This window comes from Poecile atricapillus, chromosome 17, assembly GCF_030490865.1.
Source record: "Poecile atricapillus isolate bPoeAtr1 chromosome 17, bPoeAtr1.hap1, whole genome shotgun sequence".
NCBI classification, from domain to species: Eukaryota; Metazoa; Chordata; class Aves; order Passeriformes; family Paridae; genus Poecile; species Poecile atricapillus.
Genome location: NC_081265.1, coordinates 8,391,195 through 8,418,807, shown reverse-complemented (window position 1 = coordinate 8,418,807; position 27,613 = coordinate 8,391,195). Strand labels below are relative to the sequence as shown.

The 27,613-nt window shown below is 47.7% G+C and overlaps 1 protein-coding gene across 3 annotated transcripts; it reads right to left on the bottom strand.

The window, feature by feature from the left end:
• Positions 1–378: 378 nt before the first annotated feature.
• UTS2R (urotensin 2 receptor) lies at positions 379–27,613 on the bottom strand. 3 transcript variants are annotated; one of them, XM_058852448.1, is made up of 3 exons: positions 27,402–27,613; positions 23,779–25,070; positions 379–506 (listed from the first exon to the last, which is right to left on the bottom strand). In XM_058852448.1, the coding sequence occupies exon 2, from the start codon at positions 24,927–24,929 to the stop codon at positions 23,781–23,783; it is 1,149 nt and encodes a 382-aa protein (XP_058708431.1). In that variant the 5' UTR covers positions 24,930–25,070; positions 27,402–27,613; the 3' UTR covers positions 379–506; positions 23,779–23,780. The 3 variants fall into 3 exon arrangements, with proteins under 3 accessions (XP_058708431.1, XP_058708432.1, XP_058708430.1); XM_058852449.1 differs by lacking the exon at positions 379–506 and having other exon boundaries at positions 23,349–24,041; positions 24,153–25,070; XM_058852447.1 differs by lacking the exon at positions 379–506 and having other exon boundaries at positions 23,349–25,070; positions 27,291–27,405.

The window sequence follows — 27,613 nt, the reverse complement described above, 5'->3', positions numbered from 1 at the left end:
GAAGTGTCGGGGAGTGATGTGATAATGAAATATTGAATCCTCTCGATGCTCTTCCCCTCCCAGCGAGGGCACATCCTGTGCTGGCTGTTCCTGTTGCCATCTGGCATCTGCAGGAATATGTGGCTTTGTACCTGGATGTTGGACCACAACTCAGGGCTTTGGGATTTGCTTTCAGCTTTGCCACTGTCCTGTTGAGTGTGGAGAAGTTGCTTCCCCTTCCCGTGCCACCACCTGTGGGGGATTGCTTTGGCAGTGGGAAAACACAACAAAGGTTTGCTCTGGGAACACCAGAGACCTCTCCAACGTGGTTATTCCCAGGTGCTCTGGCTCTGGACACATCCTCAGTGTTGTTGGGAGCTACTGCAGCATCACTGGGGGAAAATATTTCTGCTGCTTTCATTGTTCTTTTTGCCACCGCTCTTGTTTTCCAGGGTTTGGGTTTGTTTTCTTCCTCTGGTAGACTGGAATATGCAAAGCAGGCCTGATTTCAGAGCAGGAGGAGGGCCCTGAGGAATGAACATCAAGTCAGAGACAGCCAAAAAAAACCTGTGGTGTAGGATGACACAACACATCCTGAGACAGCAAGGCAGCCTCACTTTTCCTGATTATTTTCAGGGTTTCCTGCGGTGTACCTTTCACTAGGTACTGTGTGATTAACAGCTTCAATACCACAGTATTATTTTCTTTAACTCCTCAATTGCTGCTGAATAAAACATCTCCCCTTTGTAAGACATAAAAGAAGACAGTGTGTATGAGTCAAGGAGCTGCTGGACCTTTTCATACCTCATAAAACCATGGAAGCATCACAAATTCCAGCAGAGAGCTCAGCAATACCTGGATCAATATCACACTGCCTTGTTTGTGGTGGGGGGCTGGCCTGGCAGCTTTGAAAATGAACATGCAATTTTGAATCAAGGAGAAGAAGCAGAATTACTAAAAAATATCCTTTTTTTATATATACAATTGGAACAAGGATTGAGATACAATCCCCTGCAGCTGGTGGTGTGATGTTTGCTGGTAATTTTTGGCCTCAAACATTAGTGCTGCTACTGATTGAGTGCAGTGGTTTGCTCAGGGGGGGACTTTCAGGCAGTGTTGACACTGCTGCTCACCCTGCTGCTGTGTGCCCTTACCTTGTGATTTTTCTGGAGGTACAGTGTATTTTCTTGCCTACTGTGGATGTCTGCTCTGCCATATCCTCCAGTGCTCACTCAGGAGTCAGTGCTGGCTGTGGGAACAGCTTCACTGCCTCATCCCCTCCAAGAGGGGTGATTTGTGTGTGTCCTGTAGGTCACACACATCCCCCCTCAGAGCTTTACAGATGCTCAGAACTTTCTCAGGCTGGCACTGGTGTTTTTCCAGCCCCAGCTGTACCCAGAGTGCTGCCTCCATCAGCACCTCCCATTATCCTTGTGCTTCCCATTGTCCTGAGACACTCAGCAATTCTGTCTCCACTCATTAGGTATCCCTAAATATGAGATGAGGTTCACAGGAGAACAAGTTCAGACTTTAGTTACCAAGACTAAAGTGTGAAGAACTTGATGCTTTTGCTGTAAACCTGGAAACAAGCAATTATAAGATCAGTCCTAGATAATTGGAGTTTTTAGTGGCTTTGCTCCATCCTCTCCAATCCAAGGCCTCCTGAGTTCTGCTGTGGGCTGGAGAGATTTTCATATGCTGTTTACCCTTGGCACAGAGCCTGGGAGCTGAGGCATTTTATTCTTCAGCGCTGTGTCTGGAGTTGAGAATGGAGTTCACATCTCCTGCCTGTAATTGTCTTTTAAATTGCTTCTGCCCTGATTTGACTGAGATGGCTTAATAGATATTCCTGAGCTCTCGAGAGAGTAACAGCTGTTTTTTGCACAGTGTGGCAGGAAAGAAGAAGAGGTTAATTATAAATGTTTTCTGTGAAGCTTGGGAAACGCAAGGCATTAATTACCAAAGCTCTGTGGAGACAGCCTGGGTCACCTTTTGGTCCATTATTGACACAGTTAACAAGGTGCTTTATCTGGATGTGTCTGTATGAGCAAACACACCCATCCCAGAGCCTGTGCTGGGATCCTGGGTGCTGCCAGCTCCCCAGTCCTGCAAGAACTGGCATTAAATGTGAGATGGTGTGTGCTGGAGGGTTTGGCTGGGAGCAGGAGGGCTGGGGATGGCTGCTGGGGCTGTGTCAGAGATGGGCTGGGGAGGCTGCTTATCTCCCAGGAGCTGAGAGAGAATGCAGAGGGTGAGGGAAGCAGGGGAAGGATGTGAACAGCAGGAACAGGGTGTCCATCCCTGCTGGCCTGGGGGCAGGATTGTCTGAGCTGTGTGTGTTACCCGTGCTCCTGCCTGGAAGCGTGATCCCACAGGGAGTTATTTTTACAGTGGGAACAGTGCACAAAGGGTCACAGGACATTATACCCAGCCTTGCTCAGCCAATTTTGGTCTAATGATCTCAGTCATTGGCCTCCTCCCAAAATCATGGTGATCATCACACAGGAATCCCTCCCCTCAGGCTAACCTTAGCAGACCTTTACTTCCAAGGACAGGTGAAGTTTAAGTGCCAGGTGAAACCTCAGGAACCCAGTGCACCCTGAGGGAGTTTCCCAAGGCCTGCTGTGACATTTGGGTGCTGTGGAGGAGCAGGGGCTGGCCCAGAGGTTCTGAGTGCTGAGAAATGGGGGGTCCCAGGCTGTCCTGGCCAGGGACCCTGCTCAGGGGCCAGGCACGAGGAGTTCCAGCCCACACTGTGTCTCCTCTGGGGTGATCATGGTGAGGGTGAGAGTGGGTGTAACTACTCAGGGTAAGCTCTGAAGCCACCTTGCCTGTTAATGAATTTGTTTGAGAATCCTTTCCCAGTTAGAAACCAGAATTAGCAGTAGAGATAACATTTGGCTCATGTCTCTTGCCATGTCAGAGGAGGAGGAAGACAAACACATGTGAGAAAATGCCTTGAGCTTTCATTTAAGTGACTTTGATTGTTCTATTGAGCTGACATCTCACTCTGATGCATTTCTACATTTGCACATTTGAGTCATGTTATGGCAGTTAATCAAACTACCTCTACTACTAATGCTGTTCCCCTGAACAGGCTGATAAAATCTCTGAGAAGCCCTAAGGCTGCTTATTTTACAGCACAAATTATTACTATGCTCAGTTTTTATGACCTGTGCTGCTGTCTTGCTTTATTTTCATGCTCCTTGCAGCTCAGTGCAATGCAGCTGCCAACTGAAGTACACCCCAAATCCCAGGAATTTAGCATCAATATGGTTATGCTGAGTATAGCTGGACTCTTGGTGTGGAGCTACAGCATCCCAAAGCCTTCTGAAACCAGTTTGGCTTCTCCTGATGCTGCTGTAATCCCATCTCTGCTCCCACACCTCTCCCCAGCCCCTCTCCCTCTGCAGTCCTCAGCTGGGGGCTGGGAAGGCCAATGGAGTCTGGGGAGAAAAGCACTGAGGACATGCTCAAAAGCACCATCGTGTTTTGGAATTCCTCCTTCTCCTTGGGCAGCTTTGGTGCACACTCAGAGCTGCAACCAGACATCTCCTCCACAGTGTGCAGCTGAGAACTTCTGCTCTGTGGAAGAGCTCGAGTCTGTCCACTATTTGAGATGTCATTTTTTTATGCAAGTGTTACAAACCAGGCTTGTTTCTGTGCTTTGGGGTTTCATTTCAATAAGGGATATTAAAAGTTAATTTCTGCAGTGTTCTGGGAGTGGTAGTTGATGTCTTTTGGAGTGACCACAGCCAGATAAGACACCACAGAGTATTTTTTTTTTAAAGCTTTTGGCACCAGAGCCCTGTGAATGGAACATATTCCTGTATGATCTGCCCAAGAAGTCTGTTTTGTTTTGTACTTTATCTTTTCTACATATCTACACATAGATGAATGCAATTATTTATATAGAGGAGATCAAGCTTCTATTGTAGTTTTCCTAAAAAAGCTGTGAGCAACTCCTGTGCTCTTCTGGTCAGTCATAAACTTTCCAGCTGAAATCCATCTTTGGTCACATCATTAAAATCCCTTTTAGTGGGTTACAACCTCCAGCTCAGCTGGAGGCAATTATTATCTGATATGTACCCTGGGTAGGACATAATTATACTTGTCACTAAGTGACACTGTGTAAATTAGTCTTTAATTGCTGCACATCAAATGGGCAGCTACCCAGACATTTTTCTGTGAGATAAAGAGTTCCAGCATTAGCTTTATCACTCTGGCTTCTGCCTTCACCCAGTTTCTTATTTGCTGTCTTTGGTGTCTAAGATGCAATTTCATGTGATGAGACCTTCTTAACATATTTGGCTTTTGCCCTGCAAACCCTCTTTGGTCTTAAATATGGCGGTGGAGAGTTTGACACTAAAAACACAGGAGTAATGGAGGAGATGTGTCCTTCTAGTGCTGCTGTTAAGATACAATTATTGCACATCATTTGTGACCAGAAGTCCCTTTCTGGCTGGTCTGTTGATAAAATGGGAGCCATCACATGAGGAATGTGACCTTTTAGCATGATTTAGTTGGGCTGTGCTTTGGGGGTTTTTGCTTTAATATGAGGTGGATGACTCTGAACCTCTTTAATATGTGTGAACTTTACCCTCTCGATAAGATAGGAGTTAACAGAGGGGAGGGAAATCTGATTGCTGTGCTGCAAAACTGTTTATCTTATCTGGCAGCATCTGGACCTTGGAGCAGCCTGCTCCCCTTGGCTGCATTCCCAGGCCCTGGCTGTGTTTGGGATGGATTGACACGTATCCTGCTCGCTCCTGGGGCTGGGGATGGGATGGGATGGGCACACTCATGGTCCATACACTGCCCTGCCCTCAGCTGCTGGAAAACCTTCCCCAAACCGCCCAGAGTGGCACTTCTGAGCATTTCTCACCCAAAAAACTCCTCTCTTGCTCTCCACACCAGCGCTGGCGGATCAAGGATCCATTTCAAGCGGCTCAGTTCTACGGTATTGGGGCAAAATCCAGCTGTGGGTGGAAACCTGAGGGGAGTGTAATTGCTGCAGGATGTGTTTTGTCCATGTGCTGGTTTTGGCTGCTGACTGTCCAAAATGTGGCTTCTATTCTCCCCTCTCTTGTGGCACAAAGCAAACAGTGCTGGTTAGCAGGGTGGATGGCTGCTGGAGCCAGGTGTTTGCTTTTTTATGCTTCTGTCCCTCCTGCTGACACCAGAAACCCTCTGGCAGAGCGGCCTGGAGGAGCAGCCAGGGCACACAGCCAGCCCAGCCTGGCTTTACATTCCAGGCTGTAATTTCTAAAGCAGTTTATGCCGTGAAGTGTGGACAGAGTGTTCAGAATAACAGAAGGAAGGTTTCCAGTCAGAGAAAACCTCAGCACTGTGCTGACGTGAAGCCATTCCTGTCCTCTGCCTCAGTGAGCAGGGTCTGTGGCCAGAGTGAGTCTTCCTGTCCTGGGAAGGGGCTGCTGCACTCAATTCAAAGAGTTTTGCATTCAAAGATTTCTACAAATACGTCATCATCAACAGAGAAATGGGGTCAAAAGCCAACTTCCCAAATTCCTCACAGCCTGTGAGCCTCCCATCTCAAGGTGTTGCTTTGGGTCCTTTCTCTAGAAACTCTGTCTGAGGATGTGCTGCACCAGGAAGAACCCAAAAAGCCTTTTTAGTTTGTTCTTCTTCACTGCCTTTGTCCTGCCCTTGTCTGTGGCACAAGACTTTCCCAGGATGTGTGTGCCAGGTGAGGGCAGGGAACCCAGGGGTGCTGGGCAGCAGGAGCCCAGCCTTGAGCTGAGCCAGAATTCCAGCTGGGGCTGACTTAGGTAGGGCAGTATGGAAAAATCAACCTGGGTTTCTCTTCATCTTCTTTGTCACACCTGTGAGCTAATCTGAGGGGCTAGAAAGTGAATTGTATGTATTTTTCTAAAGTAAGGTGATGCTTTCCAACAATCCAGGGATTTCAGGGACCAGAGTGTTTAAAAAAAAAAATCACTTTACATCTGGGACTTAATAGAAGAGCTGGTGGCACAATGTCCTGTTGTAAGCTTGATAGGGCAATGACAAATGTGGTTTGATTTCCATCTCTGTAGAGTCATCATTTCTGCCTTGTATGTACACTGTAAAACGTAGATGGGCTTGGATATTTATTTTTCATATATTTGGTTCATTGAAATCTCATTCAGGGTGCCATTTAAGTGATGAATTTACTGTTACACAACACTGGGGAAATTCAGGGCTGTGGCAAAGACTCTTGTGGTTTAGACCTGTAGGTATTTACTCTAGACACCCTACTCCTAAATGAGACCTCAACACTCTGACTTTAGCACATTCCAGCCCTGAGAGTCTGACCACAGAGCTGAGCGCCGCTAGTGAGGAGTGCTGGCACACCCAGTGCCCTCAATAACGAGCTGCTTCTCTCTGCCCCATGGAAATAAATCAAAATGTGGCTGCTGGATCCCAGCTCCAATGGCTTTTCCTGCTCACCAGGGTGGTTTGCTGCAGCGAGGCTCTTCTGCCACCTCTGTCTCCCCCAAGGGAGGCATTGCTGTGTTCCATCCTAACCAAACACATCATTTACCCCGTGGGTGTTGATCCCACAATCTCCACCCAAAGACAACGTTACATTTCTCTTTTATTTGACTTCTGGGTGCCCAGATCCCCAAGATACAGTGGAACTTCTAGAACTGTAGCAGACATAAATCTCTTTAATTACATAAACCAATTTTCTCAGACTACCCTTTGAGAAGTTTCTCACTGTCATCTGTGAGGAGTAAATCTCTGAGCCCCCTCAGCCTGGTGCCTTTCAAAACCTGCCCTGCTCTCCCTTCAGGCTCCTGCCAGGGACTTACTGATGGGTCAACATTTATTAAACACAGATTTCTGTAGCCTACAGCTGGCAAAAGTTGTCCTTAAAGCCTGCCTGGGAGTTTGGCAGGGCTTTGGGCGGCTGGTTGCATAAGCTAGGTTTTACTTAAGGTAAATTTAGTTTCCCCCAAAGATTACTGATGATTTCCTTTCATTCAGGCTTTCTAAATTAGACAGGCAATATAATTTCTGTGGGATGGCTGCCACAGGGGCTGGGTGCTGGGTTTTTTTTTTGTAAATATTTGTCAAATTAAATGTTGCGTTTGCTTCTGCTGGTTTTTGTACCCTTGTTTGTGGTGAAATCCTCAAATACCTGAGCTAATGCATTTGCTGGCAGGATTGCCTTTGGGAAAAGTCACTGTGAGGGATTTGCAGGAAGAAAATGCATCAATTTGCAAGTGTGAAAATTTTCATCAGAAATCCAGGTCTGTGCGTCTGTTGAAATCTCATCTGACACTGGTGTCCAATCCAAACTGAGCAAAAATCAGAGCATTCTCTGAAGAAATACCTGCTGGAAATGAATCCAGATGAGTCAATGATAATGGGCTCTTTTTAAATCATGAGAGAAGAAGAAGGAAAATATAAGAAATTATTGGTTTTGCTTCACTCTGAGACATGGCTCTGACCTCCTTGCACTTGCACCAAGTTCTGTGGGCACCAAAGGAGTGTAAAGTGTCTCTTTTTAAGAGATGCAAAGAAGCCAAGTCACAGGATGCACAGTTGGGCTCAGGAACCATTTAATGGCATCATGACAGGTACTTTCATGCTCTGTTTTATTATGGCAGATGAGGACCATCTCCATTGCATGAACCCTTGGAATTGTCACTTCTAATACACTGTTAATGCATCAGTTGTCCAGAGCATGAGGGTGATTGCTGTATCCATAGTGGTGCCTGCAAACTGTTCCCATATTTGCCCTTTTCTTCTTCCCCATGCTCATTAACTGAGGGGCAAAAAATGATGTGGGGCAAATACATTATGCTGGTAGTTTAATGAGTTTTTGGCTTCTGTTCCACGGTGCAGAAAACTGATTTAAAGAAGGCCATGAGAGTAAAAGTGTACCTGTGGCTTTAGTGCTTCAGCATAAAGTACAATTCCTTTCATCTATCCAAGGGAAGTAAATCCTAAAGCCAGGCAGCTGAGATTATAGTGAGAAATACAGCTGCTGATTTCTCTTTATGTTTTGATTATCTCCAGAGTTACTCATTCCTGTGAAGCTGTTTGATCTGTTTCAACTGGGACCAGCTGGGAAAAGCTGATCTTTGATAAATACCTGGGTAATAAATAAATATTAATAGAGAAAAACTGGATAAAAGAATATAGATGCTCCAGGTTGTATTTATGTACTGTAGCCTGGGGGATGGTGTGTGTCCTTTCCCAAGTCCTTCACATACATGGAGGGAATTACTTTGGAATGACCAAAGGTCTGGGTTTGGCTGGGGCAGCCACAGAATATGGATCCCTGTCTTCCTGCCAAAGGTTTCTGCAGTACACTCTCATGATTTTGGTTTTGATCATAGGATTTTCCCTGTTCCCCCTTCAGGTTTATCACTTTAGCAATTTATCTATTCCAAAACCATGGCACTAGACTGACACCAGTGGCACACACTTTTAGGAAACCTGGTATGAGGCGTGTGCCTGTTGAATATCCCAGGACAAGTCACGGGCAGGATGGTGCAGAGCCCTGTCACCCTGAAAACTAAAACCTTCTGATAATATTTTCATAGTTTTAGTTACTTTCCCATGAAAGTTCTATTAACATAAGTTGTTTATTACATTCCTTCTAAGAAATATCTTTTGGTGGACATTTCACGTGCCCAGTGTGCTTGGGAAGGTGTAACTTAATTATCCAGTCCCTGGTCATTGTTGAGAATCTATAAATACTGGAGTCAGAGAATAAAGGGAGTTCTTTCCTGTTCTAACACTGAGAAGTGTTCATGTCAATCATTTTGTGTCCTTTAGTGACAGAGCCCTTTGCTCCAGGTTTAGTTTGCTCCACTTGCAGATGTGAATTTGTGATTCAGGTGCCTTTTCCCTGCTGTCAGCACAGGTTGAGTTTTACCTGCTGAGAATAACAAGGCTTATGCACTGGTAAAGCTGTGGAATAGCAGGAGTAGGAGTGCTCTTATCCTGCAGGATGCTCTCTCCCAGCACTCCCAGCCCTGTCAGAGGTCCCACTCCAATTAAAACCAGCTCTTGTGGTGGAGAAAGCAAAGGCAGGCTCTGCAGTGTGCCATCCTGCAGCTGCAGCAGTGCTGGCAGTGCTCTGTGCCAGGGCAGCGCGGTGCCTGTGTGCCCCATGGTGTGGGCACAGCTCCAGGCTGAGCTCCTGGCCCTGCTGGGGATCCTGCTCTGGACACCAGCCCTTCCCACAGCGGGAATTCTGCTGGGATTGTTCCTGCCCAGCTGCACTGGGCACTGCACGGGCTCAGGAATGGGGTAATGACTGATACAATGGCTCAGGACTGGGGTAATGACTGATACAATGGCTCAGGACTGGGGTAATGACTGATACAATGGCTCAGGACTGGGTTAATGACTGATGCCATGGCTCAGGAATGGGGTAATGACTGATACAATGGCTCAGGAATGGGGTAATGGCTGATACAATGGCTCAGGAATGGGGTAATGGCTGATACAATGGCTCAGGAATGGGGTAATGGCTGATACAATGGCTCAGGAATGGGGTAATGACTGATACAATGGCTCAGGAATGGGGTAATGACTGATACAATGGCTCAGGACTGGGTTAATGACTGATGCAGTGGCTCAGGACTGGGGTAATGACTGATACAATGGCTCAGGACTGGGGTAATGACTGATACAATGGCTCAGGAATGGGGTAATGACTGATACAATGGCTCAGAACTGGTGTAGTCAGGTCCCTGCTGCCCAAGGGATGCCTGGCTCCATCCCTGATCTCTGCAGTGTACCCCTAATTCTGCTGGGGTGGGGTCTGACCCCTGAAGATGAGGTAGGGGCAGCATCTCCTAGTGCCACTTACTTCTGCCTTTTGATATTCTCATTTTCTGCTGGGCCTGGAGCACATCCCTGCCCTTTACTGGGGAGCTCAGACTTTCCAGCACCTCAGTGCTGACCATGCCCCTGAGGAAGGAGGGAACCTGAGTGAGCCCAAACCTCTGCAGAGACACAGAGGGTCCCATTCAGTGCCACCCCATGAAGTCCTGCCCCTCGATTCAGATCATCCTCTGGGGAGGGGGACTGCCACATTTGAGCCAGTAAAGATGATTTTTAAATTGCCATAAAACAGCTGGGCCCCAGAAGTTGTGGGGGCTTTAACCATCCTGACCCTGAACTGTGAGATACAAACCAGAGTTTGTTCTACTTGTTTGGCACCTAGAGATCAGAATTCCTGGATGCAAATCATGCTGGAGTGTTTTGGATAGCTGCAGCTTCTGGGAGCAAATGATAGTGAGACATTAAATTCTTTCAAAATGTCCATTCAGTGTGACATCAGTGCTGGCACTAAGATGTCTGTGTGTTCTCTCTCCCACCACTGTCTGCTTTTTCACTCTGCTTTTTGCAGTCCAAAAGCCACTAGAATTGCTGCTGAATGGAATAAACAAAATGCAGAGTCCCATCAGAGACTTAGGATTACTTAGAGGAAAAAGAGAAAAGAAAAAAAGAGAAAGAAAACAAAAACCTGGAATAAATTTCAGTGTTTGAGGGAGATGAAACCCTGAGCCCTCTGCAGAGCAGGCTCTGTGTGAGTATGGATTTCTCCCAGTCTCAGGGCTGGGCCAAGCCCTCCTCCTCACAGAGACTTCAGTCTGTGCTCTCTCTTGGACACAGAGAGAAATTAAAAACCCTGGTGATCTCATAAGGTGGAAAAGTGTCCACTTGTGAGAAAGTTTACACCACCAAGCCCTTCTGAAAAGGCCCCACATTGGATGGCAAGGTCACATTGCTGTGGAATGTGGCATTGCAGGATGACTCCTAGCTAAAATATCAGTGATAACATCCATTCCTCTCAGGAAGGATACAGATTCCTTCCTCGCCTGGTGTGTATGGTCTTGATTTCTAAACATCTGCTTCATTTCTTGTCATTGCTGTAGTAGCACCAGCAGCCAAAGCATTTGCTATCCATCTCTTGATACCATGCCTTGAAAGGGTCATTTGTTCCTCAGGCCTCAAAAAAGGCAGGAGCTGGATGCTTTCCTCATCCCAGTGTCCTGGACAGCCAGTGCTGCTGGCAGCAGGGAGGATTTCATCCCTCCTGTGTCCAGTGGTACCTGAGCCTGCTGTCACAGCCCCAGCTCTGCAGGAAGGCTTTCCTCAAAGCCATTATAGACTTTGACTGATTGGTGATAATTTTTAAGGTCACTCTTCAAGTCAGTGCAACTGCCCAAGGAAGTGGGAACAAATTCCCTTTCTTTCCCTTTGGGCCACGCTGAAAAAATATGGAACTATCTTGCAATTTGTAAAATTAGAGGTTGACTTCTCAGACTTGGGATGTGCTTCCATATCCTGAGCATGAAGTAATTCTTTTTGCTATCCTTTGCCCCAAGGTAATTTACCCCAAGGTTTGGTGAGAAGAGCAAAGGGCTGGGAATTAGGCAGGTGAGTGGATGTGTGTGGGGCTGCAAATAAAGAAGCACATTTATGGTGATGTACCCAGAATTTTTGCCCAAACTGAGGAAGAGGAAGAGGGTGGATAATGGGGTAAATACCTCTGCATCAAAATCCTCAGAGAAATGTGTTTTGCACCCAGCATGGCTAAAACCAAATATTTCTGTTGTGCCTGTGTGAGCAGAAAAGACTCTGAGTCCTGCCACTATTTATGTGCCATTATCTAAGTAGCTTCAGATACAGCATTGCTATCTAATAATTGATTTTAAAGTCCTTGTTAGAAAGCTTTCCCACCCATGTGCACACCTGCTGTCTCTCCCTATAGCAGCTTCTTTAATTTCTCATGTACTGAATGCCACGAGGATGGTAACAGAAAACACCAGTAGTCAGGAGAGGGAGAAGAAAAAGGAAAAAGAAATATTTGCTTCCTCCTGTGTGCTGTCTCCTGCTTTCCCTGCCTGTGTCTGTGCCAGGCAGCATCATTTCACCCCGTTGAGGTGGGGCTCTGAGAGATGCATCCCTGTGCTGCAGGAGGTGGGCAAGGGCTGCAGGCAGCAGTGCTCAGCCCCAGGGGAGGTCAGCAGGGTTCTCCTGCCCCCCTGCAGCAGCTTTGAGCTGTGTTTGTAGATCTTCAAATGGCAGTGATTTGCTCTGGGGCCTCAGAGCACTCAGCAGCAGAGCTGTGTGAAGCTCTTTGATCAGGGTTTGGTCCAGCAAGGTACAATTTTCTGCAGGGTAACCACGTGCCTTACAATGCCAATTACACTGATTTTCTGCTGCTGTCATACATCCAGGCCCCACCAGCTCCAGAGGGTGTGGGAGCTCCTGCAGTGCTGGTCTGCAGAGCCTGCCTCATCTTCTGGGACTCCTGTGCCAGCCACAAAATGATGGATCAAGTGGAAGGCTCAGGTGTGCTGATGTTCAGGTGTGATGCAGATCTAGCCCAGAGCTCTCTGTGGGGATTCCCATTAGGGCCAGCTCTGCTGAGAGGGAAATCCTCCAGGATGGAGAGGCATGGGGAGGCTGTGGGAGGGGATGGACACTGAGGTCACCTGCTTGAAGCTGGGATGGGGTCTCTGCTGTTAAGAGACTGAGCTTCTGGGCCACACTGGATCTGTCTTTACATCCATTTGTGCATTTTAAAAGTGTAATAAAGTGCTTGCAAGTGCTGCTGTCCCCCCTTGATGTGTGCAGAACCCAGCCCTTGTCCCCTTCTTGCTCAAGCTGGGTTTGCTGGCTGCAATGTTCTCCTGACAAACTGCTGCTGTTGAGGTTTTTCCAATCAAATGGGAGCCAAGAAAATAGAAATTCACTGTAGCCCAATACATCTTTCTGTTTCAGGAGTGATGAAGGGCAAATTGTTCCTCCCTGTTTCAGGGCTGTTATTACCAGGCTCTTGTGTTCCCCTGGCTTGGCTGAGCTGGTTTGGCACAGGAGGTGCTTAGAGGTGTGGAGGTGATGCTAAGCTGATGGGAAAGTCTTGGAAAATTCTATGAGTGAAAAGTCAGGGCTGGTGGGTTTTGAATGTCTCCAGTAACCCTTTACCCAAAGAATACACTTTGCAGGAGTGAAGGCAGCTCTGTTATCTGAGTGGCTGATCCATCAGGAGTGCTGACACAGTGGGGACATGGTGCTTCTGCTCACATGCACAGCCATGAGCACCCCACTCAGCTGCCTCTGTCAAGCACAAAAGGACCATCCAATTGCTCTTCCAAACACTTCCATGCTGACATGACCACATTCATATGCCCACAGCTCTGCATCTGCTCTCCCATGTGGTTACTCTGCTGTCCACAGACAGTTTTGGATTCCCCCTCAATGGGCACTGTGAGCCCTTTCACCCTATGCCATGCCAAGCCCTGAATGAGAGCTGCACATTCACAAGAAGTACATAAATAATGGAATGGAGACAGGGAAACCTCCACAAGAGTGGAGTTGCCTTGGATGGTGCCAGAACAATCCTGTTCCACATCCCCTGCCAAACTTCACTCTAAAGAAATGTCTGCCATTTAATTCAGCTGGGCTATATTTTTCTTCCATTTAAAAGAGCACCCTTATAAACATCACTCCAGCTCGGGGGAGACGTGCCAAGGATAAGTCAGCACTGTCAGGAGCAGCAGAGGGCTGAGCAGTGTTCCCATTTCTGCATCATTCCCATTTCTGCAGTGTTCCCATTTCAGCAGTGTTCCCATTTCAGCAGTGTTCCCATTTCAGCAGTGTTCCCATTTCTGCATCATTCCCATTTCTGCATCATTCCCATTTCAGCAGCATTTCCATTTCAGCAGTGTTCCTATTTCAGCAGTGTTCCCATTTCAGCACCATTCCCATTTCAGCATCATTCCCATTTCTGCAGCATTCCCATTTCTGCATCATTCCCATTTCAGCAGCATTCCCATTTCTGCATCATTCCCATCTCAGCACCATTCCCATTTCAGCAGCATTCCCATTTCTGCATCATTCCCATTTCTGCATCATTCCCATTTCTGCATCATTCCCATTTCAGCATCATTCCCATTTCTGCAGCATTCCCATTTCTGCAGCATTCCCATTTCAGCAGCATTCCCATTTCTGCAGCATTCCCATTTCAGCAGCATTCCCATTTCTGCATCATTCCCATTTCTGCATCATTCCCATTTCAGCTCTCCTTCCAGGACAAGCTTTTCCCCAGCCTCACCCAGGCCCCACAGCCAGGAGAAGCCAAATCTCTGGGGGATGAAGCTGTCATGTGCTTTGCCAGGCAGATGATTTTGGCTCACATGGCTTTGGGCAGAGCTCTGAGGTCTCCCTGCTTGCACCCAAAAATTTCTTGCTCCCTTTCCCAATCAACCTGGCAGATCCTCTCTCTTCCTGGAAATTATTTTGCTCAGAAATAACACACAGAGCTGTGTGTTAGTTTGTGCCAAAAAGAAGCTCTTAGAGGTATAGGGCATACTGTTGTTTCATGCATTGATCTCAAAGGACTTCAGGATGGAAACCAAACTTTTTTTGAGCTTTTCTTTGTCACCAGGAATGCAACAGTCCTGGTTCAAGGCCAGGATGGGAATGGAGCTCACCTTTCCTCAGGAGGGGCAGAGGGGACACAGCTCCTGTTTGGATTTGAGAGAGGAGCTGTTCTGGAGGAGCTTGCCAAGCCCCAGAGGACACATCCTCATCCTTCTCCATCCTGGTCTGGCAGACTGTCACCCCAAGGTGCAAAACCCCTTTCCCCTGTGCACACCCACTTGTGGCTCTGTTTCTCAGGTGTGTGGGGAGATTTGGTTGCTCTGAGGCTCCCAGGTATTTTGCCAATTTCAGAGCTTCAGCACAGCACACCCAGGACGATTTCCACATTTTTTTAATCCAGCAAAGCCAGTTTTCAGGATGGGTGGGTGTCAGTGCAGCTCTGGGAAGTGCTGTGCATAACCCAAGCTCCCAAAGCTGCAAATTCAGCAGCTTCTCTGAGGAGAAACAACTGCACTTAACTAATCCTGGGTTATCTGAGAAGCTTGCTTTCCTGACTTATGCCTTTCCTGCAAGCTGATAGCTGATCCCTTTGGGCAGCATTTTCACATGTCACTGATGGATTTACCTGTCCAGTCAGAGAAGCTCTAAATATGCCAGTGCAGCTCTTCCATAAGCACATATCCAGAGATATCCATTATTTTCACAGCAGGGCAGAAATTCTGCTTTATTACTCAACGGGAAAAAAAAATAAAAAAAGTAAAAAAAGGGAAGAAAGAATCAGGATATTTGCTGCAATGACTCTGGAGGCAGCTGCATAACCTGGCTCAGGAAGGGCAGAGCCATCTCACAGAGGTGGTAACAAACCCAGGGTGAGGTCTGTTCTTGCTCAGGCCACCAGCTTTGTACAGGATTAAAGCCTCTCTCCAGTAAATACCTTTGCTTTTACCATTAGCAGCTGAAATCTGTTTGTGTCACCCTGCTTTTGGAGTCACTGGTGACATTTGTGGCCCCTCTGAGCTGAGCACCTGCACAGGCTTTGCAAGTACTCAGTGTCCTGGGGAATTTGTGTCCTAAACAGGGGAGAGGGACAAAACTGGATAGTGATGAGAATCTCAGACACAGAAAAGTAGATTGACTGGCCTGGGTTCACATAAAAGGCTGTGCTGGAGCCAATTTCACCAAAATTTCTTCAGTTTCAGCCAAGTGTCCTCAGCACATCTCCATTTCTCCCCTCCATGCCATGGGGATGTGGATTTCTTCATGTGGGAAGGGTACAATAACCACCTCCTGCTCCTGAGAAGGATGTTTTGCTGTTCAGGTGTTGGGATATAAGTTAGGCTTTTGCTTTTCATCACCTTTGTGAAGGTTCTTTTTCTCCAACGAAATGTTTAAAGAATTTGTGGTTCTTAAGCTATGCAAGATCATGCTCAATCACTGAAAAACTGGGTTTGGGAGCCTGTGGGTTTCTCATTTTGGTCAATATTTTAATTTAATTGGTCAAAATTTTAATATTTTAACCAGATTTTAATGTTCTGGTGTTCTTGCAGAGTGGGAGAAAGAGCCTTCAGGTCTCTGCTGGCTGAGCACAGCTGCTCCATGCACTGTGTCATTTTTTCCTTTAAAAAGTCAGTTTTTCCTTTAACCTGGACAGGGAGTCTGGGGGTGGGAGCTCCAAGGGTGGGATGGAGCCCAGCTGGGCACAGATGTGTCCAACCTCCCTGGGCAAGACAACCATCAAGAACAACTTCACTGGGCTCTGTGTGAGCGTCCAAAATCCTGCTGCTTCTTTTCTCTTGGGGGTAATAAAGTTGCAGCTCCATCCATTGATCAGGGATGGCAGAAATTAAAGCTCCTCCCTTGCAGGAGTGTGGCAGCATTTGGTGTTTGCCTCGGGGTTTGTTCTGCTGCAGGTTGGCCCAACAGCAGATTTTTCCAGACAAAAGTTTCAAAGCAAGGAAGAAGTTTTAGGCAGCAGAAAGCAAATTAAGCCCCAGAAACTTACAAAGAAGTTTTCTTCCTTAATTAGCTAAACTAAATCTTAATCAACCCACCAGTTAGCTTGATGAATGCCAAAAGGGAAAGTGCTTTTACTATTTTTGGTCCATCACAAAGAAGCCAGGGATGGTGTTCTAATGAAGCCAGATGGCCAAAGCTGCTGTACTGAAACCCAGCCATGGAGGAGGAGGAGGCTGGAACAGCACAGGCTGCCATTAAAGAGAGGAAATTTACCTTTCTCTGATACTCCAAGGACTGGGAAACTCTGGAAATTTCCCCTCACTTCACATGGTTTTGCACAGATTCTGGTGTCATGGGGTAGGTCTCACTTTTGAATGTTTCAAGTCCTGGTAAATGGAAATGGTAAATGGAAATGGACTTGACTTGTCATTCATGGGATCACTTGATATCTCCACTGTTACCCAGCTGAAATGCAGGTTTCCTAGACTCAGAGGGTCAAAAATGCTTGGCCTGGTTTTGGTTTTGAGTTTGGGGTTTGTTTTTAGTATGAACTGGTACAACTGCATTGACTCCAGTGAAAACAAACTTTTTTAGGTTTTTTTGTTTTTGTTTTTATTTATTTTTTTTAAGAGACTTGTAGCTTTCCCCGGGAAAGTTTATTTGCATGAAATAAGAAATTAATAGCCTCAGCTGAAAACTTAGGATAGGCAGGCTCTGTGCAAAATTAAACATGCATTTCTTAAAGAAATCTCAGCCTGAATGTGTCAGTCCTGGGGTCCCTGGGTGGTTTGGCCCCATATTCCTCACATTCAGATTTCCTTTTCCTTGGGCTACCTGCACATTTTAGCCAGTGCCAGCTGGGCCCCACCTGCTGCTCTGCTCCTGCCTTGCTCCTCTCCAGCTTTTGCAAAGTGTTGCCAAACTACCTGAGAATGTTTTCCTCCCTAGACTTGAGTGGAGATGCTCCCTGAGGAGGGATCCAGCCTCTCCCAGGTGGAATGGAGAATCTCTGACCCCTGGGAGGGGTTCTGGGTCTTGTGCTTGTGCCTTGTGCTCAGAACTGAGCTCTCTACAGTCCCTGCTCTGCATCCTGAAGGAAATTCTCCTCTGAGGATACCAGAGAGGACCAGTGACTCACAGATTCACATAAACATTTAGCAGTTCACATAAACATGGAGCAATTCCGCTTGTGGAACGTTTGCAGTTAATGAATTAATTATGTTACACTCTCCTTTGAGCAGCAGGCCATAAACTCAACTAAACAATCAGCAGGAGGCTTTGCTGCTTGTGTTTCCTGTTGTGTTTCAAATAAACACAAGCACAGAAAAAGCCAAAGTGCACTTCTGCTGCCCAGTGTGCTCAGATTTGGGCACTGAATTCAGAATGGAAAGCAAAGCCTTGCAAGGAGTGTCACTACTCTAATTCCCAAAGCATGTGGGTACCTGTTGCCACTGGGGGGTGGATGAAATCTCCCTCCTTTGAAGATATTTTGCCCCTTTGAGAAATAGTGATTAAGAATTAGAAACCTTTGTCATAATATTTGATTCTCACGTTCATAGGGCTCAAAGAATTTCCTTACTCATGTTCACACCTCACTCCTGGCATTGCCTTTCTTTCCCACAAAGATTAATTTCTTTTGAGGATCTGTCCCTTGGTGGGTGCACCCCTTGTGCTGCCTTTGGCACATCTGAAATAAAAAATAAATGAATAAAATAAGATTTTTTGTGGCTGGAACTGCAGTTGATGCCAATGAATTAACTCTGTGATGGCACTTCCAGGGTGTCTGTGAAAGGGAGATGCCAGAATTGGCCAGGGATGGTTGTGACAGTCAGAGCTGGTGTGGCAAATCCTGTCCTGTCTGCTCCTGTGCCAGGGGATGTTCCACTCTATCACTGAGGCAGGTTGTTTCACTGATTTTTGTCATATATTTGCTCTTATTGTGCTATTTGATCATTTTTCTAGACAGCTTTAATAACAGCAGCTACTTGACATGTAATTAAAGCTAATAACAGTTGAAATTACTCATGCTTGAGTGGTTTGGTCTTTGAAACACAAATTGTGGTATTTATACTTTCTCTTTTGGCAAAAACATGTGCTTTCCTCACAGACAGATGGTTCCACAGGTGAGAGATGTTTGGGAAGAGTGGATTTAGCAGCAAGCATTCAGTGGGCAGAGAACACTGACTTTTTGAGAGGTGGATTCCCTGATCTTTGAGTACATTGGTGGGATGTTTGTTCCTGGGAAATCAGACTAAAAGTGAGCTGCTTTGTTACTACCAAAAATGGATTTATCTGCTGCTCAGCTTTCACTCAGAGATGCGGGATAGTGTTTTTTCTGCAATGTTTGTAGTGAATTTTCATTTTTACTGCATTGGAAAACTGGGAGTCAGCAACAAATCACCTGATTTTGCTCTGCCTTGCCATTTCCAGCCCACTTTCAAATGCCCCTCTATGTTCTGGCAGCATAATTCATCCTCTGCTCTTGCTCTGCCTCCTTGATTACCTCCATTCCACCACACTTCTGATGTGCCTGGATCAGCATCCTCAACTGAAAATCAGGTCTAAGCAGGACTTTCAGATAAGATATTGATTTTGGAGGTGCAAAAGTGGTCAGAATAATTCAGAACTGGGCCTGGATTTTCCAGGATATGGCAGCTTGTACAAGAAATAGTTGCCCTGGGTCCAGGGGTGCACAGGACAATATTCAGTGTGCCCAGATGTCACTTTAAAGCAAAGCTGCCAAGCACAAGACAGGGTCTGATATTTCTCTTTCAATGAATTCTTCCCTGTTGCAGTGGGGAGAGACAGCTGGAGTTTGATCTGGAGGAGGAGCAGTGGCTGTGTGGAGGTGGCAGGGTTTAACTGTGCATTTTGGGGAAGAAAAACCCCAGAGCAGGCAGTCTGGGTGTGCTGGGGCAGGTGATTTCAGTGGAGACATGCTGGTGTGGCAGCCACAGCAGGTGCCAGTGGGGCAGCACTGGCAAGAGGAATGTTTTTCCAAGGCAGCTCTGCCAAGGGGTGGATTTGTTCTCCAAGCTCTGCTCAGCCTTTGGCCTCTCCTTCAATGGCTTGAAGCAAACACTGAATTGAGAAGTTTCTGAGCACACACCCCAGAGGAATGAAAGGAATCACCTGACAAGCTGGAAATTGTCACACATGCCAGCCCTCACCCCTGGCCCTGTGGGGAAATCACTGAGCTGCTGGCCAAGAGTTAAAGTGCTCCTTAAATCCCAAATCCCACCTTCTCACCCAGCCAGCCTGGCCCATCTCGAGCTGTAAGTGAATCAAAATGTGCATAATATTGCCCAGATCCTCTCTGGGAGCTCGTGCTGAGGTTTTCCTGGGTGTTTGGAGCTGTGTCCCAGCAGGTGAGTGGGACATTCCCAGGAGGAGAGGGTGACCTTGCAGTCACTGGGCTGCAGGAACAGGGAGGGGGCTCAAACTGGGGCTGGGTTTGAGCTGAAGCCAGGCTCCATCAGCAGTGAGGAGGGAGCTTTGTGCCTGTGATTGCTGTGGCAGTTTGGTGGGTACCACCCTGTCCAGGCAGGGTTTGGACAGAGGGATGCACAACTGCTCTCTGCTTTCCTACTTGGACCACAGGACTTTTACCTGTGGTTCAAACAAAATGGAAAATGGCTTTTTAAAATTAAGTGTAAGCAAACTGATGGGTAAAGCTTCATCTTGGAGTGAGAAATTGTGCTGTTTTGCCTCCTAAAGGCTGAAAAGAGACAATTCAGAACTTGGAAAAATAAGAAATAAAAGAATTTCCAGAAGGATTCTTAAATTTCTGGGTGGATTTGCAAATCATTTGGGTAAACATAGACGTCATCCTTTTCTGGCAAAGACCATATCCAGCCTGGCCCCAGCTGTACTTTGCTGCCTGTTTCAGCCACCAGAGTGGGTACCTGGCCTTTCCTAGCTGTAGGAGCTCTGATCCTTGCTCTGGCCCTTTTGGAAAACTCTGGAGTATTTACAACTGTACTTTCTATGTGTTTTGAGACATTGTTAATGCTTCCTGGCTTAAATGGACAAAAAATTTGGTGTTTTGGCTTCTACTATCTGGAGTTCAGCTGGTGATTCCAGTCTGTGGGGCATCAAACAGCTCAGGGGGGACTATTTAGGATCATGAAAGAGCTCCTGGCCTTACCCCACAGGGGAAAACTAACAAATAGAGTCAGGTCTGAGCTATGCAAACCCACAGCCACGTGTATACACACTTCTCTTTCACACCAATTTCAGAATTTATTTATGCAAAGGACTGCCCTTGGCTCTTTGACTGATGATAGGGTTGTGCAAGAAGGAATAAATAGGGCACGAAAGTTTTGTAGTTATCATTAAACACACAATTAATCTGTGTCTTGGAGGAGGCAGCTCCTTCTTTAGCTCTCACTGCTGCTCCTGCTCCCCTGTTAATATTCAGCAGGCTCTCAGGGCTGAGCTGCTCTTTGGTTTCAGGCACAGAACAGCTCCCTGATGCTATCTGAGCGTGGCTGCTGCCCTGTAAGGTTAGTTTAGGATGCAGGGCTGGGACTCAGCTGCTTGGGAAGTGCTCAGAGCCTTGCTTGTACCTGCAGGCTTGGAAAAATATTCCTTTATTGTTGCCTGAGCTGAGTGCTGAAGGATGTGAGTGTTTGAAGGAGCAAAAACCAACTCCAGCCTGGGGTGGGAAGGGAAAGGCTTGAATGAAGCATCTCATCATTCAGAGGTGACCCAGTAGCGACAGAATCACCACCCACAGCCAGCCCCTGACCTGGGGTGCCTTTGCTTGGCTTTGTTGTGCTGATTTCACAAACACATCCCAAGCCCCTGCTGAGACAGCACAAGCTCCAAAGGAGAGGGTGACTGAGGCTGTGTGTCCTTCCAGGGAAAACAGGGAATCCCAGCTCCTTTCCCTGGACATTTGGCATGGCCTTGTGCCTTCAGCACGCTGCTCACGCTGCTTTCAGGGTGCTCCCTGCACTCACAGAGCCATGGAAGGCATTGTGCAATGCTTTTCTGTGAGATGGATTGCCTGGGCAGGGTTTGGAGAAGACAATCAGAGCAGAGCTGCTGAGGGTGAGGGGGTCAGACTGAATAATTGAAGGCAGATCTGCTCCAATATCTTTCAGTTGATTCTGCACTGTCTGCAGGGGTGTGTGACACCTGGATGAGCTGAGATTTGCAAACCCCCTGTCACTTTGACTGTCTGATTTTAGGCAAGATGGATGGTGCTTCCTAAAGGCTCAGGCTGCAGAAGCTTTCCTTCACAACCATGGGAACTGCTCATCCTGAGCTTGTCTGGCTCTTCCTGAGAAAGGAGAAGCTGAAACTGCCATTTGAAAGAAAAAAAGGAAGGAAGATAAACTTTACATTCTGTCTCATGATAAACACCTGACTATATAAGTGGAAAACGGGTTCAGGAAATTAAATTGGATATTAGGAAAAATTCTTCAATGAAGGAGTGGTCAGGCATTGGAAACAGGCTGCCCAAGGAGGTGTGGAATCACCATCCTTGGCTCCTTGGAAGTGTTCAAAATGTGTGTGTATGTGGCACTGGGGGACAGGTGGTGAACGAGGAGGTGCTGGGGTAATGGCTGGACTCGGTCTTGAAGGTCTCTTCCAATCTTTGTGATTCCATAAAAAACTTCTTCACCCCCACCCATGGCTCCCACTCGTCACAGAGGGTGGAAGGTGCTTTACTGTCTCTAATAGGCTTTGACTAAAGTCTCTCTGAGCTGAGAGGGTCTGACAAGTGCTGTCAGCACAGGAAATGGCCAAATCCATGGTATTCCTGCCCCTCTGGAATCAGGGAGGGGCTGACCCCGAGGTGGGACTTGCTGGGACACTGAGCTGCAAGCAGGGTGCAGGTAAAGCCCCCTGGCCCCAGGACCACTGCAGATGGGGTGTGTGGAGGGGGCTGGGAACACAGCAAGGACCCTCCAGCTCCTGCAGCACTCCAGGATGCACCAGAGCCCTCTCCCATGGCCTGAACTCATAATAATTATAATTATAAATTCCCCCATTCATAACAAACTTCAAGCCCATGCATTGACTTGTCCAAGTGCATTCCCCAGGGAGGCTGCATGCAGATCTTGCCCTGTCCCCATCAGCAGTGACCATTTAAATGCCTTGAAGGGGAATAGATGGTTAAATCCTGAATCCAGGCTCCATCTAAGCAAACAGAGCTCACTGAAATGCCAGAGGGATTTCACACCGCAGTTCTGAGTTTGCTGCTCAGCATTAATTTGGTTCTAATTCTGGGCCTTGGTTGTGTTGGCACTGCATCCTCGTATCCTTGCTAAGGAGGTGGCAGGGCTCTGCAAGCAGAGGACTCCTGTAGGGATGTTGGCAGCAGCCCAGAGAAGGTACTTTTAGACTCACTGGGAAGTGCCAGACATCACAGATTATATATTTGTACTAATGATGCCTTATCATTGGTGTAAGCCAGGACAGTCAATCTATTCTTGGTGTAGGCAGGACCATGTTTTTGTAGCAGAAAGGCAAAGCCCCTTCCAGTGAGGGGAACAAGTTATCTCCCCAAGCAAGAACCAGCCCTTTTATAATTGGGAGTATCAAGCACTTCAGAGAACAGTGCTTTGCCTGGGGAAAATCACATCTCCTCGACCCCCTCCTCTCCCTCTGTCCTTTCCTCCTGGACTTGGTGGTGGAGGTCTGGTGCTTCAGGCTGCATGTTGCAGTTTGCCAGGGGATGCCCTGAGGACAGCAACCTCAGAGGTTCCCAGCTCCTCCTTGGAGAGGGGCAGAGGGTGGATGTGTTTGCCCAGGACAGAGGATGCTGCTCCCCACGGGTGTTTGGGGTCAGTGCAGGAGGGGATGCTGAGTGTTCCCTGCCTGTGGCACTGCCATGGGAAGCCTGTGCTGCTGACAAGGAGCACGGTGTAACTCCACTGCACACACCTGTGTGACTGGAGAATCCAGCCCAGTGCATACACAGGAGAGCAGAATAAATGTGAGTATGACCCAAACCAGGACAAGCAACCCTGGAAACGCCTCATCCACATTGTCCAGTCCTACCCCAAATGCAAACTGCATGGCGTGTCACAAACATCAGCTGCTTTTCTTTATTTCATTGTCTTCAGTCCTCATACAACTACAAATTTAGCACTTCTGCTAAAGAAAAAAAAAAAAAGAGCAAACCACAGCCATTCTTGGGGTAACATAATTTTAAATGTTGTGAGACAGCTGATACTATTAAAAATCATGGCCCTGTTATAGGCTTTCATTATTGATGGCTACTTGAGGAGACAGACACTACGAAATATAAAGATAAAAAGTGAAAGGCTATTTAGATAGATGTTCAGCTGAGTGCTGCTAGCATCAAATCAGTGGCACTGGAGAAATGAGAACAGACACACGGCACAGCCTCTGGACTAAATGTGTGCACATTCCGGGTCTGCCAAGGCTTCGCCTGTACAACGTACACTTTAAATCAAACCAGCATTGAAGTCAACATTGATTGTTCTTGGAGATATATTTTACCTTCAGGCACTGCTGTTTCCCAAAGGAGCGTGAGCAAGGACGTAAGTCTCTGTGCAGTGCTGGCTGCTCGTGGACAGGGATCTCCCTGAAATCCTCTGGAAACGATTCCTCCTCTGGAAGTACCCGCTGCTGCTGCTGAGGGACCGCTGCCTGTTCTTCAGGTACTCCCGGTAGTTTTTGGTGAGCAGGGTGTAGAGGAAGGGGTTGATGCAGCTGTTGCTGTAGGTCAGGCAGGTTGTCAAGTAATTAATGTTCTTCATCACCTTGGGAGATAAAGGGAAGGATTCATAATACTGGAAGAGGAGCTGCCAAATCCAGAAAGGCAAGAAGCAAGCCCAGAAGACCAGCACTATGGTGAAGATTAAATAGAGCACCTTCTGGTTGGGCAGCCTCTTGGTCTGCTTGAAGGAGGCAGTCTGTGACACCCAGTAGATCTTAGCCAGGCGGATGTACAGGTAGCCAATGACCACCCCCGGGCCCACGATGCTGGTGCCAAAGAGGATGGTGAGATAGACTTTGTAGGACAGCTTGCTCCAGGTGGGCAGGCAGATGTTCTTGTTGTCCCTTTGCACCAGCTGGATCATGATGAGCATGGGGAGGGTGAGCAGCAGTGACACCAGCCAGATCAGCACAGCAATGGCCTTGCGGTAGCTCTTGGACCTCTTCACCGTGTCCAGGGGCTTCAGCACGGCCAGGTAGCGCTCCGTGCTCATGACTGTGAGGGTGAAGATGCTGGCGTGCATGGTGAGGAAGTCCAGGCTGAACAGGATGCGACAGCCAACGTCCCCAAAGTACCACTTCTGAATGAAGTAGGTGCCGACGATGAAGGGGATGGTGAGGAGGTAGAGCAGGTCGGCCAGCGCCAGGTTGATGATGTAAATGTACATGGAGGCAGAGGATCGCAGGTAGTGGCACATCACCAGCAGGGTGTAGACGTTGCCTGTCACCCCGATCACGCACATGAGCGACAGGATGGCCCCGATGGCGCAGATGGCGATCATGTCCTCCATGGAGCCGGCGGCCCACGCCCCATCCCCGGTGCCGTTGGCCGAGACGTTGGGTCTGATTCTGAACACGCTGTCCTCACTCGTGTCTGTCACCGTGTAGGGGGTGGCAGAGAAGTGACTCTCCAGCTCGTCAGCCAGGGACATCCTCCTGGGTTCAAATGCCAGCAGCTTTGCTCATGTCACAGGGCTCTGAGGGGGCTCTTCCTGCTCTGAGAAACGCGGCTGCTGGGAGATGCAGAACCATTTCCTAGCGGTGTCTCATCCAAGGACCAGCTGCATTCTCCACTAGAGGAAAGACATCAAAAACAATGTATTAGAAATCTGCCAGAGCAACACATCATTTAGAAGTTACCTGTCCCTGAGCACGTATCTGCACTGCCTGAATGTACCAAAGCACCAAGGCCACTCTTGTAGGGCTCGTGCTCTCAATTACAAGAGCCCAGCTGTGAAGTGTGTCCGTGGAAAAGAGACAAAAATGGTTGTGTGGATCACTGGAACCACTTACTACAGACTTTAGTTTGGAGTTGGAGGAAAAGAACATCCTTCCTAAATTCAGAATAATGATTTACAGAGCTATCAGCATGATTGCTCAAACCTCTTTGCAGAAGACCCCTAGAAAGGGAAAACACTCTTCAGATTTATTATTTGCAGCCAAATTGTCTGTTCTGTGTCAATGATGCATTCAAAGTCCTGTCCAGCATTCCTGCAGTGTTTTCACAGAGCAGCTGCCCTTGAATGAGAAGCTCCTCCTCTGTCCTGCAGTTTCAAACAGTATTTGAGTGATGGAGAAAAAGGCACTTCACGAAGCAAAGTGTAGTTTCCCTGTGGGATTTCTGTGTCTGTAAACACAGGGGTTTTCACTCTCTCTGTCCAGTGTGATACCAGGGATGTCCATGTGTCTGTAAAGCAGATTTATTTCAGCCAGAGCTGGGTGTGAACCCGCTTGGACAGCCTTTAGCAGCGAGCTGTGAGGCAACATGTGAGGCAACTCTATACGTGGGAGCTCAGACTCAGTGCTGCACAAATCAGTGTTGCTTTAAATTCATTCTGGGTGTAGGCAAAAGGAGAGCAAACCTACCTCACAGAGGTGCTGAAGGAATAGCTAAAATCCCCCGATTTTAAGGCATACCAAAAGCCTGTGCCTTCCTAAAGGTCACTGCATCCAGAAGTGCATTTGCACTGTGTGTTTTACAGCACTTAGGCTGTCTCTTTTTACTTGGAAAATGCTGAGGGGGAGGGGTGCAGGACTGCCTTGTCCTGGTAGGGCTCAGCAGGCAAAGACTCCCCTCTGCCTTGTTCCACTGGGCAGGTTGGATGTGGTTAACACTGGGAATTTGCAGCTTTTCCCAGTGAGTTATGTGTCCCTTTCCATCCTCACCAGCTCTGACTCCTTTGCCTCTTTCCTCCCACTGTCTCCTTGGCAGGAGGATTACAGTCCCAGGCCCTCCCCTGCTGCTCTTGTGCCGCCCTGTCAGTGACCCCTGTGGCACTCAAGGATGGACCATTTTCATCCTCTTTGTCAGGATGTCCTCCTTGTCCCCCTTTCCACCTGCTGAGGATGACGGTGCTACAGAGATGTCACAGAAAACTGTACCAGAGACAGCAATCCAGTGCATTTTCCCTCACTTAGCAATTGGGATAGAAGTGCAAAAAACCCCAGAGGAACACACAGAGCTCATCTCCCACCCCAATCCCTCGAGTTCAGACGAGAGATGAGCGTGGCTCAGCGCTCCTTCAGGACAGTGCTGCTCTGGGCTGGTCCCCAGCAGCTTCACCAGGATCAAATCCATTCTTGGACCTTGCAACCCCAAATCTGCCTCGTCCTGTTCCTGCAGTGCAGTGCAGTGCCCTCGGCTGTAGGGCAGGTGTAGCCAGTCTGTCCTGCTCCCTTGTTGTCCCTTCTATCGATGTTGGTGTCTGAGCAGTGAGAGTGACTCCCCTGCAGGAGACACAGCTGCTCCAGGAGCTGGGGCTGCTCCTCTCCTCACCATCAGCAGCAGCCTTGGGCAGAAATGAGCAGCTCTGCATGGGATGCTCCAGCTGAGCCCAGAGCTGGTCCCACTCTCAGCTCTCGGCTCGCTGTGCTGGTGATAGCTCATTTTCAGGAGCATCTTTCCATGGCTCAGGTGCTGCCTCCTTGCAGCTGCCCCACTTGGTGTCCCAAGGACTTAGAGCAGCTTTGTGCCATGCTGGAGCCTGTCTGTGCAGCTCCTCAGAGTGACAGCTCCTGCCAGAGAGAGCCAAGCCCACTGCATCTCCCTGCTCTGCTCCTCTTCTGCTCAGCCTGCCTTTTGCTCCATTCATAAAATTCCTACACCACTAATCCCATTCAGACACTTTGCCCATCTCCAGACAGAGCTAGAACAGGAAAATGAAGCCAAATGGGGAGCCCTTGCATGATTTTAAAGTTCCCATCGCTGCTGCTCTGGTACACAAACACACACTCGCACACATGCACACACAATAGAGAGCTTGTTATTCCAAGCAGCCATTCAAGCATCTTACGGTCCAGGCGATTTTCCCAGCCAATCTTGCCTTTCCCTCCAGGGCATCATCCCACAGGAGTACCATGCATATTTACAGCTGGAAACAGAAATTAATTTTTCCTGCTCAAACCTTGCTTTTATATCCGGCAGATGAAGTTTCCCACAAGAAAGGAAAAAAAAAATTAAAAAAAATAAAAATCTATCTAGTAGTATCAAAGCTGAAACTTAAAGAAAGAAAAACAAAAAAAGAGGGAAAAAAAAAACGAGAAAGCAGAGAATCCTTCTTCCTGGGCAGAGAGGGAGAGATCCCGGTGCTCTGTCGCATCTGGAGCGGCAGGGGCA